Source organism: Hyalella azteca, unplaced genomic scaffold (genome assembly GCF_000764305.2).
Source record: "Hyalella azteca isolate HAZT.00-mixed unplaced genomic scaffold, Hazt_2.0.2 contig11415, whole genome shotgun sequence".
Classification (NCBI taxonomy): Eukaryota; Metazoa; Arthropoda; class Malacostraca; order Amphipoda; family Hyalellidae; genus Hyalella; species Hyalella azteca.
Genome location: NW_025941414.1, coordinates 323,106 through 339,054, shown reverse-complemented (window position 1 = coordinate 339,054; position 15,949 = coordinate 323,106). Strand labels below are relative to the sequence as shown.

General features: G+C 37.3%; 1 protein-coding gene across 1 annotated transcript; it reads right to left on the bottom strand.

Moving 5' to 3' along the window:
- Positions 1-1,943: 1,943 nt before the first annotated feature.
- On the bottom strand, positions 1,944-15,717 carry LOC108666046. Its single transcript, XM_018152852.2, has 6 exons — positions 15,266-15,717; positions 13,773-14,615; positions 6,048-6,124; positions 5,043-5,144; positions 3,441-3,632; positions 1,944-2,893 (listed from the first exon to the last, which is right to left on the bottom strand). Exons 1-6 carry the CDS (start codon positions 15,585-15,587, stop codon positions 2,645-2,647), a joined length of 1,785 nt encoding a protein of 594 aa, XP_018008341.2. The 5' UTR covers positions 15,588-15,717; the 3' UTR covers positions 1,944-2,644.
- Between the last annotated feature and the right edge of the window lie 232 nt (positions 15,718-15,949).

Here is a 15,949-nt window from a genome sequence, read left to right as displayed (position 1 = left end):
ACGTGTTAACTAGATCATTGATGTGATTATAGATTTAAAGCAATAAATCGGATAAAAATTAAAAATTTTCCTCGTTGATTCACTGAAATTTAAGTTATTATTTGATTGCGACTCCGTTTATATTCTTTAGTTTGGCATTGAGATTGTTCTATGCCTATTATTTTGTTAGCAACAGCTCCTTTTAAACTAAATTTTTGACAGGAATAAAATCCATTGACATCGTGAACTTTGGGAATAAAAATATACGTCTTCTAATTACGTCTTATTTTTTTGCGTGGAGTCCTGACGACGTCTTTGTGTCATAATGTTACGTGTTTGTGTCATTACGATATGTCTTTGTGTCATGACACTACGTCTTTGCGCCATAACGCTGCGTCTTTGTGTCATAATGCTACGTCTTTGTGTCATAATGCTATCGTTGTGTTATAACGCTACGTCTTTGTGTCATAATGTTACGTTGTTGTATCATAACGCTACGTCTTTGTGTCATAATGCTACGTCGTTGTGTCATGATGCTACGTCTTTGTGTCATTACGATACGTCTTTGTGTTATAACGCTACATCTTTGCGTCATAACGCTACGTCTTTGCGTCATAATGCTACGTTGTTGTATCATAACGCTACGTCTATGTGTCATAATGCTACGTCGTTGTGTCATGATGCTGCGTCATTGTGTCATTACGATACGTCTTTGTGTCATAATGTTACGTTGTTGTATCATAACGCTACGTCTTTGTGTCATAACGCTACGTCTTTGTGACATAATGCTACGGCTTTGTGTCATAATGCTACGACTTTGTCTCATAACGTTACGTCTCTGTGTCATAATGCTACGTCTTTGTGTCATAATGCTGCGTCTTTGTGTCATAATGCTACGTCTTTGTGTCATAATGCTACGTCTTTGTGTCGTAATGCTGCGTCTTTGTGTCATAACGCTACGTCTTTTTGTCCTAATAATACGTCTTTGTGTCATAACGCTACGTCTTTGTGTCATGTTGCTACGTTTTTTGTGTCATAATGCTGTGTCTTTGTGTCGTAATGCTACGTCTTTGTGTCATAACGCTACGTGTTTGTGTCATAATGCTACGTCTCTGTGTCATAATGCTACGTCTTTGTGTCAAGTCGGTGGCTTACGTCGCATGGAGGCTGGCGTAGCACAGATGCGTCTTTGTTGCTGCCCAGACGCTGCTGCTGATAACGCCTGATAGTCGCGCAGCTTTGTTTGACAATTCTTGTGAATTATTTCAGTGATGAAACAAACTGTCTTTCCCTAAACAAAGATTCAGAAATGAGAACATTTCTCATTCAAGTTGTTTTATTTTGTGACGCTGACTAACGGTCGAGTAAAGTTCACTCGTATTGGCACAAATTTAATCCTGAAAAAAAAAATTCTGTCAATGAAAGACAGCGAGATTTTATCTTTATTGACTAGTAAAGAATTTTTTTTTTCTAAGCGACGATATTTCTAGTTTTCCACTTACATTAATTTTCGCTAAAAGGTAGCGAACCACTACTTTTGTAATTATTGTAGAAAAATGTTTTATCGCATATTTTTTGCCTCAATTTCATAGCCTCAAACTGAGCAATTCAAAATAGCAATTTTGTAGATTTTTAGAGTATCATCAGCATTGTCTGAATTAGATAATCTGAATAATAAAGTGACTGCCTTACTACGAAACGAACGACGGTTTTACTCTATAAATAATTGAATCGTCAGACACTTTTTCAACATATTTTCTCAATTTTTTCTAACTTTACTATGAGTTTAAAAATTTTCGCTGTTTTTAGATGGAATTCCATTTTTCAATTTGGTTTCTCTAGCCACATCGCACTGAAATTTATTCAGTAGGCATTCGAGGATATTTTAAAATGGCATTTTCAGTTTTAAATTCCACTAAGAGGATACGTTAGCAAGAAACACATAGAATTTATCGTTTATTACTTTCAAAGTTATTCAAAATTCGTAACAAACGATGTGATCGAATGAATATCGATAATTTATATCGGAAAACACTATAATCTATATTAAGATTCTTTCTGAAATACTTGGAATAATAAATTCTATATATTTACATCTGGCATTCGTAAGGCACTTAGTATGATTCTAATTGCAGACCAAAACCCAGTTGCAACAACTGTGTTATTAATTAGTGTATGTTTATAGCGAAACAATATTGATATTTGTCGTATTGAATTTGTAATATTGGAGCACATAAAATATGATAATACGTCTAGGAAACGATTGCCATAGTGGTTGATCTATGTGCTGAAAAAAGGTCAATGGATTAAAGATGTGTGGATGTGCAATTTGGTACATGTTTTATCTTTATTCAAAAAATTTTTCATCGGAAATGAGAATATATAATATCATTGTGACATGCACTCTGTGATATATTGAAGTTGTTTTAATGCTATGAGAAGTATTTTACAATTGCTTAAATACCCGCGTGATGAATGAACGCCTCACCTTGTTTAATGATTCATAACAATTTACTTTTGCGTTGTAACATAGTAATAAAAATGTTCTGGAAATTTATATTCTATTCTGAATATTTGTGCAAGATCAAGTCGAGTAATATGCGGGCATAACATGTATTTCTTACCCATATTTTTATGACATTTATGAGTAAAGCAAATTGCTCAATCACCAGCCACTCCTAATCGCCGGCTGAGAACCAAAAGGCACCCCGTGGTTCATATAGGGTAAATTGTGGCTGTTCTGGGAGGAATGGGGAGGAAAAGGGGAAGAAGAGGCCCCGTGGGGGGAGTATGGGGCTGGTGGGCATTGGTACAGGGATGGGGAGGAGTACTGGGGACCGAACTGTGGGGCTGTTGAGGAGCTTGGGAAGCTGGAGGAGTATGCGGGGCAAGGCTTGCCGTCCCGCACCAACACCTGGGCATAAATTGCTGTTAAAATTCTTGAAAATTATTCATTTTCCAGAGTTTTTAAATCGTTAATAGTGATTAATCTTAGATTCAAAATTATTTTGTGTTATATTAATTAATAGCTACACGAATCAAGACCTGTTTAACTTTTTTAGCCAAAATCCAGATTTTATATCACATTATGTCAGGTTTTAGTTGATTATTTCAATAAAAAGGAGGCACTTTCTGTGACCTGATTTGTTTTGTGTGACAGCAAAAAATTAACGCACTATTATTAAAATTAAATTAACGCATTATGTTTAATATTGATATCATCGAGCCAAACCTTCTAAAGTTGAGGATTTATTCCGAAAGTTATCACTAACTACCATTCCATTATCCTTGAGATACACAAATTTAGTCAATTTTATTTATTGCCATTCAATAAATTCAATTATTTATATTATTCAGTAAGTATTTATTGACATTCAATAAGTTCAATTATTCATATTATTCAATAAGTATTTATTGACATTCGATAACTTCAATTTTATTGCCATAATTGCACTATTTACCGGCACTGCCACCCGTCGTGGCGACGTGGCAGCGGCAGCAGCAGCTGCCACCGCCGCTGCCATCGACGAAGGCGTGACCGAGACGTGCCCCACGGCGGCGCCTCCCCCAGCAGCAGCGGCGCTCTGCTCCAGCGTCAGGTCCTGGCGCAGGCGCTTGCATTTATACCGCCGGTTCTGGAACCAAATCTTCACCTGCGCATTCAATTATTTAGTGTTACAATTTACACGTGGATGGGGTTCTTTAATTGGGCATTCAATTATGTAGGGATAGAATTTACTGCATGAAATTTCGTGTGAATTCGTTAAATGATCAGTTTATATGAGCAGGCGCTTGCATTTATGCCGCCGGTTCTGGAACCAAATCTTGACCTGCACGTTCATGGTGGGGGTCTTTAATTAGGCATTCAATTATTTAGTGTTACAATTTACGTGTGAATGGTTTTTTAATTAGGCATTCAATTATGTACGATAGAGTTTACAGCATGAAATTTCGTGTGAATTCGTTAAATGATCAGTTTATATGAGCAGGCGCTTGCATTTATAGCGCCGGTTCTGGAACCAAATCGTCACCTGCGCGGTGATGGTGGGGCTTTTTAATTAGGCGTTTAATTATGTAGAGATAGAATTTACAGCATGAAACTTTTTGTGAATTCATTAACGATCAGTTTATATGAAAATGAATTAAAACTGTCCTACGAAGCTTTAGAGCGAATGGAAACCTATATACCTATGAGCCTATATGCCTATTTAATAGCTAAGAATGAGAACTTCAATTGAAGTTTCTACAGTGCACACTAAGAATGGGACGGTTATTATGATTCATCAATTCTATATTTTTTAATGTTTTGGAGTAACAGGCATTTGTTTGCAAATTTTTTGGATTCCAATCGCACTGGAATTAAAATATATCATTAAACTGAGAAAATAGAGATCATTAATTATAATTTAATTTTTTCTTAGCCTCTAAAAGTTACTATGATGTTGATTTGCAGTGATCTGTGAAAACTTGGAGTAGCCAATAAATCTTGAATAATATTTTTCAAATTTGCATAATATGTTATCAAAGTTCTAATATGTTTAGATAAGATTAGATGAAAACATATGCTTCCCATGAATTTATTCCCTTATTAATTGAACCTTAGTTGAACTGGAGTGAAAAATTAATTCCTCGGGGTATACTCTCCTCCCCATACACTAGATGCAGTACCCCTCATCCCTCACCCCACTTCGCTCAAATTATAGTCTACCCTGGGTAGTGGAAAAGCCTCCCACTCACCTTGGTGGAAGTACCGTCTCCTAATCACCTTGGTGGTAGTCACCTCCCACTCACCTGGGTGGTAGTGTCGTCTCCCACATACTTGAGTGGTGATTTTGCCTCCCTCTCACCTAGGCACCTTTTCCACCTCCCATTTACCTTGGTAGTAATTTAGTTTCCCACTGAACTGGGTGGATGTCCCGCCTCCCATCATCTGGTAGGTAATCTAGTCTTCCACTCACTTGGGGGATATTTAAACCTCCCGCTCCTCTGGGTGGTAATCAAGCCTCCCTCTCACCTGGTGGTGATTAAACCTTTCTTAGGTGGTAAATAAACCTTCCCCTCACCTGAGTGCTTGAAAGTTTCAGGATGCCGGCGAGCTGCTCGCGTTCGGGCGCCGACAAGTAGCGCTGTTGTTTGAACCGCCGCTCGAGCTCTGAGACCTGAGCCTGAGAGGCAAGGTTATGGCATTTTGTTAGGTAAGCTTTTTTCTAAAAACGTTTCTCAGAATAATTAGTCCTCAAGTATTTATTATATAATAACCGTTACAGAAGACTTAATATAAAGTTTTGAGGAACAATGGCGGCCATTTCCAACACACTGAACGAGAAAAGATCGAGAAGTCGCATTCATAAGTAGTCTCCTATATAGCTTTTATTTATCTTTGATCTTATAATCAATATTGTGCCACTCATATGAATTAGAGTAAATTTTATATGCTGCTTTTCACGTTTAAAAATTTCATTGCGCAGAGTGGATATACTGCGGTGGACATTCAGTGGATATGGTGTGGTAGACGTTTAGTGGATATAGTGTGGAGGACATTCAGTGGATATGGTGTGGTAGACGTTTAGTGGATATAGTGTGGAGAACATTCAGTGGATATAGTGTGGTAGACTTTTAGTGGATATAGTGTGGTGGACATTTAGTGGATAAAGTGTGGTGGACATTCAGTGGATATAGTGTGGTCGACGTTTAGTGGATATAGTGTGGAGGACATTCAGTGGATATAGTGTAGAGGACATTCAGTGGATATGGTGTGGTAGACGTTTAGTGGATATAGTGTGGAGGACATTCAGTGGATATAGTGTGGTAGACGTTTAGTGGATATAGTGTGGAGGACATTCAGTGGATATAGCGTGGTGAATATTTAAAAATAATATTTCGAGCCAGAAATGTCCTACGAACCTCAATTACGAGATCACACATCAAAAATGTTTAGTAATTAATATGATAATAATTGATATTTTTTATCTGCAATAGTATATTATTTATGTAACACTACATGCACTAATTTCATTGGAGCAAATGAACTGACTTATTTAATAGCATGCTATATAATTTTATTTTACCTGCGAAAAGAGGACCCTAGGTTTTCTCTTGCTCCGCGACCTTCCCGAATTTTCATTGCATTTTCCTTTATCGGAATCTGAAAATAAATACTTTATTAATAACCAGCACAAGCTTAAATTTTCCTATACTGATAGTAATGTACGTTGAGAATCAGAATACTTAGTTAAATTAATTATAAGTGAAAACTTCAAAATTGTTGCTTGCTCATTTGCAGGAATTCTAAACACCATAAAGGCCACCGTGTAAAAATGATAAACATTGTTAATATTATTGCCAAAGCGCATTTTTATCTTATGTTGTACAAGTTCATCAAATGTTCTGCCAGAAATTCTCATATATAATAGAAAAGGAAATTTCGGCACTGAAGAAATAGGCCCATGGCCTGTTGCCAAAATGTTAGAATATATTTGCAACCCTCTATTCAATTCATTTATCAAACCATTTCCGGAATTTCAAGGAAAGTAATGAATGAAGAAAAAAACTTTTTCAACTGGTATTTGTGTTCACACGGATGGTCGGATAAGGCAATAATTTTCAAATTAAATATAATGAAGCTTTAGAGGTAAATTTCCAATTAATTAGATAGAAGCAAAGAATGCAAAATCTATGACATCAGATTGCATTCATTCACTTTGAACAATGCTCTCTTTATATTAAAACTGGAGTATGATTAGAAACCAAGATTGAAAAACATTATTCTATCCCAATCATTAGTTTAATATGAAACAAACACAGATGCTTAACTGCAAATAATATAACAAATTTCAGAAATGCTGTCACATAAGAAATTTGTGCGTCAGGTACGAAGATTGGAAAGCCGAAATTGGCTATCAGAATAGATTGCCAATAGCTGGCAGTTCCGTCTATAATTGACAGAATATTATTCACTTCTATATTGGCCGAAATTTATATGGAGTGCAAGAAGAAAGTTGGAACTCACTACTTTATTCATTCCTAAATGTGAATAATTGCCAAAATATCACAATCTGTGTTATGCCTTTCACGAGGGAAAGCCGAACAATAGATTCTTTGTTCATAAATGTAACGGTAATTTTATTCGTTTCAAGGACGAATTAAAGGCCGAGGATTCGAAAATAAGTATGAAAAATATCAAAGTTTTACTGAATATTTTGCTGTTTATCCCGCGCCGAATTGCAAGATAACATTCACAGCAACAGGTGGCACGGAAAGTTTACTCCGTTATATAAGAGCGCGAGTGTGAAGCCATTAGATGCTGGAGTTGATGTTTAGTCTCGCATCAAAGAGTTCCTTGTTCTTTAGTATTGCTGGGCAGTTCGGGCTCGGTGCCGATCATTTAAGAATTCTCTATTCTAATTAGAGCCGACTTATCAGCGGCCACCTATTGGCAATCATGTGGCAATCACAGTTAAATTCTTAGTTAAAAACATAAGCATATACTATTATAAAAAAAAATTGATAACTCATTTTGCTTATCGTGAACAAACAGTTTCTGTAGTCACTGGTCGATCATGGTTGACCAAGTAACAAAAAAAGTTTCACTGTTTAATAAAGATCAAAGCAAATCTCGGTCCGTTGATAACACATCTTCCTCTGATTCTAGGAAATAAAATTGAAATTATTGGTAATGGCCGTCCGTAGTCAAATCAGTTATTTTGATATGCTAATAAATAGCTCATGAATTCAGTGCCGCACAAGAAATCAGTAGTAGTATTGGCCGCCGATAATTTGTCTGCTAGTTTCCAGTCGAGTTGACTCAGTCACTTCGAGCTGAATCGGTCAAGTCGAGTTCAATCGGTCACGTCCAGTTGAATCGGTTACGTCGAGTAGAATCGGTCAAGTCGAGTTCAATCGAGCACGTCGAGTTGAATTGGTCACGTCGAGTTGAATCAGTCACGTCGAGCTGAATCGGTCACGTCGAGTTGAATCATTCACGTCAAGTTAAATCGGTCACGTCGAGTTGAATCTGTCACGTCGAGTGGAATTGGTCACGTCGAGTTGAATCTGTCACGTCGAGTGGAATTGTTGGTCACGTCGAGTTGAATCGGTCACGTCGAGTTGACTCAGTCACGTCGAGTGGAATTGGTCACGTCGAGTTGAATCTGTCACGTCGAGTGGAATCTGTCACGTCGAGTGGAATTGTTGGTCACGTCGAGTTGAATCGGTCACGTCGAGTTGAATCAGTCACGTCGAGTGGAATTGGTCACGTCGAGTTGAATCTGTCACGTCGAGTTGAATCAGTCACGTCGAGTTGAATCTGTCATGTCGAGTTGAATCAGTCACGTCGAGTTGAATCCGTCACGTCGGGTAAAATCGGTCACTTCACATCTATATAGTGAGCTATAAATCGACGAAGTGATACTCAGTGTACATTGCACAACATCGATGCTGTTTATTACGGTGCGTGAATCGTTGCTACGACAACATAGTAAACTGAAATGTTGCTTGCTTAGTCGCGCTAAATGAATGTCTTCCTCGGAATAAAATAATGAATGCAGAGGACTTCATTCATCGATGAAAATAAAAAGTTTATGATGGATAAAATTCTGCCTAATTATTCGTTTCAATAAGTTTGATTAAAATATTTTTAATAGTTGAAAGTATTAATTTTCGTTTGGCGTTCGTTGTCTCTTCTCTTATAGATGTTTGTAAGCTAATGGAATCTGTTGTGAGGGATAGGATTATCGATCACTTGACTGCTCACCATCTCATATCAGATTGTCAACATGGTTTTATTGCCGGCAGATCCTGCACCACCATCTCATATCAGATTGTCAACATGGTTTTATTGCCGGCAGATCCTGCACCACTAACTTATTATCTACGTTGAACGAGTGGACTCGCCTGCTGGACGAAAGGGAGCCAGCTTGGATGCATTGTACCTCGATTTTGCCAAAGCATTTGACAGTGTTACGCATGAGCGGCTGTTGCGTAAAGTGAAGTCCTTGGGAATTGAGAGAAACGTACTCCAATGGATCAGAGATTTTCTAGTAGGTAGACGACAACGTGTCAGTATTAACGGAACCGTGTCAGACTGGGGATCAGTGCGCAGTGGCGTGCCACAATGAAGCGTTCTGGGGCCTATTTTGTTCATTGCTTTTATAAATGATCTGCCAGAAGTAGTGTCCAGCGTGTGTTCCATGTATGCCGACGACACAAAAGTTTATAATTCAGTGAAGGATGCGTCAAATAAAGCGCAATTACAAGATGATCTGGACGGTTTAGTTAACTGGGCTGATACGTGGCAGCTACGGTTTAATGCTAACAAGTGTAAAGTACTTCACCTCGGGAAAAACAATGAACAGCAAGATTACAGTATGAGAAGACATGGTTGCAACGAGAGAGTAATGATTGAAAAGTCTAGTGTGGAAAACGATCTCGGAGTTTATGTCGACAAGGAGCTGAAATTTTCTAAGCATGTTGAAACGCAAGCTAACACATCCAACAAACTTCTTGGACTAATCAGACGCTCATACGAGTTCCTAGATGCATAAACGATGAAGCAGTTGTTCGTTGCCGTCGTGCGCCCGAGTCTAGAATTTAGAAACGTTGTGTGGTCACCGAGATTTGAAAAGGACAGAAATTTAATAGAGAATGTTCAAAGACGTGCAACAAGGATAATTCCAGGCTTGAAGGGCAAGTCCTATGAAGAAAGATTGAAGATTATGAAGCTTCCAAGCCTCAGTTATCGACGTCTGCGTGGGGACCTCATTGAAGTATACAAGTATACTCAAGGTCTATACAAGGTCCCTGAAGGGTTACTAGAATTTGAAACAAGAACCAACACCAGGGGCCACGGCTATAAGCTAAAAAAACTGCGCTGCAATTTCTCCACGCGACAAAATTTCTTCTCGCTTTGAATCACCGACATGTGGAACAGCCTCCCCGATGACATTGTTGGCGCTGCAAGTATGAATGCGTTCAAGAACAGACTAGATAAAGCTATGGAAAAATATATGTTCAGATTTGAAATGCCTAGCTCCTTATCGAACCCGGTGGAAGTCTAGTAGCTACTTTCAAACTAATATCGCCAGTCATGAAAAGATCGGGTCAAATGACACGATTTTAGATCTTCTATGAACAAGGCACGAAAAGGAAAAGAATCGGCGACAGGCCACATCAGGCCTACACTTCAGCGCCGACATCACTATGTTATGTTATGTTAAGAACGTACGAAAATATGTAAATAATACATCCTTGAAACCGTCATTCGTAAATGTATAATACAATGGTCACTTAGGGGAAAGTTATTACTGAAATTAAACTACCAATGTAAAATATTTCGACTCACGTTGGCGGAACTTATACCATGCTTAATTCTCTTCATATTTGAAAAAGATTTTTTAAATTTAAAATTGGATAGAACGTGTCATGCTCCATGCTAGTTATTGCTATATATTTCAGATATTATTTTGACATCAATGGATAAAACGCATCATGCTCTATTCTATTTATCACCAAAGTTTGAAGTGATTATAAAGACTTCAATAGATTCAACATGCCGTGCTTAATTCTATTTACCAGCATGTTTGAAAAAATTTATACTTGCACATACGTATAGGACACGTAATGTTCGGCGCAATTTATTGCCAGATTTGAAGTAAATTAGAAAAGATGTTGCACGTAACCTGCGCCTAGGGTTTTTATTAATTAAATATTTTTCCATTCTCGCTAAATTTTTAAATAGTTCTTAAAAAGATTTCTAAAATTCAAAGATTATATATCACAATGCCAGAAATTTGGCTCTCCGCGAAACTTAGTAGCAAGTAACAATAAAAGTTGATTAATTAATTAAGTGTTCTCAGTCCATAGTTCATATGTTCAAAAACAAGTTAATCACGTCTGGAGTTTTTTTTTTTGCATTGATTTTTCAATGATAACTTCGCGACTGGAAATGATGTGATAAAGAGATGTTGTATTTACGCTAGAAAAAGAATGTTTGCAATAGTTCCAAGCTTAGCGCGGTATAATATTTTAATATTAATCGACGTACAAAAATTGTAAAAAGGAGGTCAGTTTTCGCTATGTTTTAGCTGAAGAACTGCTGAATGCCAGCTGTCAAGTCATCTTTAGTTTCACGCGGCTACTAATTAGATGCTCAGAAGTATCGTAACTTAAATCAAAATGATTATATTAAATGATTTTCACAGTATCATGTACACTTTAAAATAACAAAATCAACGCATTAACCCACATACGAAATTTTTAATTTTTTTATTGTTGTCATACTGGAATCGGCTCGAGTTTTCATTTAATGTTTAGCTGATACTGCGTATCAATTTTATTTGAAAGAAAAAACATATCGTCAAAAATATAATCGATTTTATGCATTTATAAATTAGTCATTATATAATGGTTGCTGAATAGAAGGAAACTTTGACTCAAATTTGTCCTTTGTTTCGAAATAAGGAGGAGAAAGAGCAGGTTTTGTGTGCGGAGGCGCGGGACGCTCTGTTTACCTCAGCCATAATGTTATGTAAACAAAAGTTCCGTCCACGCCGGCAGGTGTCGCTGCAGCGGCGAAATGTGCCACTATACTGATAGCTGGAGACCGCGAGCAGTGTTGGGGCTACTGCCACTATACTGATAGCTGGAGACCGCGAGCAGTGTTGGGGCTACTGCCACTATACTGATAGCTGGAGACCGCGAGCAGTGTAGGGGCTACTGCCACTATACTGATAGCTGGAGACCGCGAGCAGTGTTGGGGCTACTGCCACTATACTGATAGCTGGAGACCGCGAGCAGTGTTAGGGCTACTGCCACACTGACAAGCTCAAAAAAAAAAAAAAAGATTGATATTGAGAAAATACAAGAAAAGGTTATTTAGTCCAATTTATCTTTAATATAAGATGTAATTCGGCTTCAATCGATGATTTGAGCAAGTAAAACTACACGAAAACAGGAACCGTATAGATTCATTTGTCCATAATCATGATAAACCAATAACATAATTATTAAAGAATTATTTACCCACTGAAGTAGGGAACGTATATCGCTAGCTAATGCAACCAAGATTTTCTAGCCATAAAAATTTTATTTTATTTTTGAAGAGAATAAAAAATACTGGCTCTCAAAATTTGCACGTTCAATCTCGGGAATGATTGATAAATTTCCTTAGATTGGTTATAATGGTGACCGGAATCTCATTGTAATGAAACACTATATAACATAATGTCACTGCACTGTTACTATTTGTTTCAAGAATAACTTCAAAAATTATATTTTCGATTTGCTACTTTCTGTTTTGCCGAAAATGGAAGACATAACTAGAATTACAAAACGTGAATGCCATTCGGTTGCAACTTACGTGGCAATATCGGTCTTTATCTTGCCAAAAAAAACACATTCAATGATAAAATTTAAATGTTGAAATGATTGCAAAACATTCACCTATTTAATTTATCTCATACGAAGCTTACCTTCATATACGTCACAAACAAAAACTGTTGTCTACGAGTAAGAGGCAACGTTGTTCAAATGTTGAAATATCTAATATCGTTGTAATATCTTTATTAAATGCACGTTACGCATTCAAATATTTCATTTAAATTTCGAAGATTTACTATAAATAAAAAAAAATAAAAAAATTGGATCAAATTCTTTTGGCAGATTTTACTTGAAGCTTCTACCCTCGCTAGCCACCAAGGTATCCATAATACAGTTCCGTGTAGCGAAACGGAGATAAAAGTTTCCTACTGCTAAGCAAGAAACACGACTCCGTTGTTTTGCAGTCACCACAAAATTTACTGTCAAACTTCACCATAAAATGACAAGTCTTTTCGTTTGCGAGGGAAGCTTAGGTTTTACTTCCCTGAACAAGTAAGTATAACGTATTGTGGGTAACATTTTTAAGCCAGAATGTTTTCTAAACACATTCGCAGAACATCAATAGAAATTCCGACACAAAGTTTGTGTTTAACTTTAACCGAAAGCTCCGGCATGTTTATTAATGAATCTAATTCTATATTTTCTTCGATTATCCATCACAAAGCTGATAATACATTTTATATATGTATATTGTAGACGTGTAAAAAACACTTGCAGCTCATCATGGTCGAAACAATTCGAACCAGACGCAATAAAGTCGTCGCCGATAGTTACACACCGTTGGTATATGAAATCATATCAATGACGAAAAAATTCGATTAAATTTTTGTTAACGAAAATGATAACATTTCAGATTTTTTCAGATTTTTTTTCAAATTCAAATTCGATGATAGGAAAAATTGAATTTAGGAATATTTTTCACTGAAATGAAGCCCAAAAAATATTTATCTCTTTAATTCGTATTTTGCAAAAAAGACAAGGCTATATCAACATGTTTAGCGTGGCAGTCAAGCAAAGGAATAGCGGACGTAAAATCAACACTAAACAATATAAGCATCATAAATTTGTATGAAAAATTTCCATATGCCATGACAACAAGACAATGTCTAATGATCAATATTCGAATCGTTCCCATAACGACAATTTCACTGATTTCAATGAGTAAAATAACATTTACCTCCTAAAGAAGTTACTTATTATTATTTTAGCTTGAAGCGTGAGAAAATATGTCCCCAACCTTCTTTTGATGTGCCAGGTGGGTCAATTGTTTCGCATCATTGTTTTAAATTTTACTTTATATATGGCTCCAGTTTGCCTTGCAAAACTATTGTTAAAATTTTAGAGAAAATATTATTTACACTTTTCCGACACACTCATATATAGCTTATTCTGAATTAAAACCAATAATAACAACTTACCTTTAAGTTTAGCGTTGGCGTCGGCCGCGTTAAGGGGTGTATATGCCCCTCTGGCCTCGGGGAATGGGGGGCAAAGGGAACTCAAGCTCTTGACGTGGGGGGATGTCAACGGGGGGTCGGACTGCATCATCATCGATGGATTCAACAGGTCGTCTTGTCTATCATAGTTAGACTCATCAAGTCTGGTCAACGAATCGTGCTGGAGGTCCTCCAAGGTACTTGAAGGATACCCATTCTTCCCTAATCCTGGTGGTAATCCGGGATTGTCCAAGTGTGTCCTCATGTTTCCAGCATCCGATAAATCCGAACATCCACCCATGTCACTCATGGATGACTGGGTGAAGACCCCAGAGGCCGGTGAATTACTGGAGTTACTCATGGGTGACATGCATGATGGAGGCAGGATTGGGCATGAAGGCACCGCCATGGATGATGGTATGGATGAATGTCGATCTAGATGAGTATCCGTGCCATCGCAAAGGCTTGAGGTTGAGTAAGGTAATAAATAGTTAGTTGAACTGTAATTATTTGGGTGAAAGAAATTCGAATAATTGTTTAATGGGTGAAAGTTATTCATGCCTGCGTGCATTTCGCGACCATCTATATAGGATCTCATTTCACCGTAAGTTGGATTATTTTGAAATTCGTCGGAAGTTAATAATTTTCTATGGACAGAGAATTCATCCGAGATGTTGTCGAACTTCAGTTCCTCGTATCTCTGCCGTGGAGCTTCATCATCTTTGAAAAAAGATTCCCGGTATTTCTCTTGGTAGGAGTTCCGCACAGTGAAGTAATTGTCGTCTTTAAAATCCTCTTTCTTGACTGATTGTTTGGCGTGGAATCCTGAGAGAATAATTTGCTAATAGACAAACTTATCGGTATTATTGCCGTTGAAAGATCAAATAGTTAATATAAAGTAGAGTACCTAACATTATTTTCTTTATAAATTGGAGCCATAGAACCTAACTATTTGATTGCTCACGTACAGAACATAAATTTGTGGCTATTCGAATATGCGTATTGAAGAACGCAGAGTCGCTCGACTCAGCCCGAATCAGTAAAAAATTAAGAAATATGAACCAAGCCTTTGAATCATAATTGTACATTGAAATTTGATCAACCCAATCACTACCTGCTTTGTTCAAAGAAGATTCGTAAATTTATTGGCCTATATTTATTACCCAAATAATAGTGTTCCATTACAACATAACGTTATGTTTTAGTTAGCATCCCGATATTAACTAATCTTATCTAATTCTACCTCGCAAAGCTCATCCTATTCCCGAGAGAAGCAAGAAGTAAGGAGAAATATTATACCACTATATATATTATACCACAAATAGCATGTGATTTTCCTCTCTTTCTTTTGAGTCATGCTGTGTTGCTTCTGTGTACACTAAGACGAAGATTAATTATTCTTGAAAAACTGGTTATCCAGAAACCATAATTTCTTAATAAACAGGCTTTAAAATCATTAAAAGTTAAATATTTACCTGCTGTTGGGGTCGATGTGTGAGTATCCATCAGTTCTCCATCTTGGGACGTTTGATTCACCCCGAATCCCGCTTCCGGAATGAGGAACGGTGCAGCGTGGGTGTGGTGGGGGTAGTAAGGGTGATGGGGAATCGGCTGATCTTCTTTCATTGCCCCTGGCCACAAAAATCCCCCGGAGGGATCTCTTGTTGGGGTATGGCTGCCTTCAGCAGGGATGCACGTCATCGGGTCAGGGATTAGGGTTTCGTTATGCATCCCTGCAAATGATGCCGGGATTATTGTCCCCGGCTGGGCTGGTCCACCCGCAGTGGTCATCATCATCCCCTTATGACTGGGGTTGCACGCAGGGAATTTTAGAAAATTTTATTTCGAGATTCCGTCGACTTTTTTTTAGCTGCAATTTTCTCTTTTCTTTCAAACTGGTCGGCGTAAAATTTTCCTTTGAAATCGAATAATTTTTCAATTGAACGCAGAACTGGCTGACTCAAAAAAGTTTAATCAACTAGAAGCATTTTTAGTTTTATTGCAGATTTTCTGTTACAAATTTTCGTATTTTTAAAGATGATAATACTCTTGTTTTTATAATTAATAATGGCTCCACCAAAATATGAGTAGCTATTATTTCAGTTTGTGCAAGCGAGGAAATTTGGTTCTCACTTTAACACTTCTACAATTCTTTTTAA

Bases quoted from the DNA above. Each gene is read 5' to 3' on its own strand.
- LOC108666046 (XM_018152852.2), bottom strand. From the start codon at position 15,587: ATGATGATGACCACTGCGGGTGGACCAGCCCAGCCGGGGACAATAATC. The intron at 14,616-15,265 runs GTAAATATTTAA...TTATTCTCTCAG, and splicing joins CACATCGACCCCAACAGCAG to GATTCCACGCCAAACAATCA. The intron at 5,145-6,047 runs GTAAAATAAAAT...CTTGCCTCTCAG, and splicing joins CTAGGGTCCTCTTTTCGCAG to GCTCAGGTCTCAGAGCTCGA.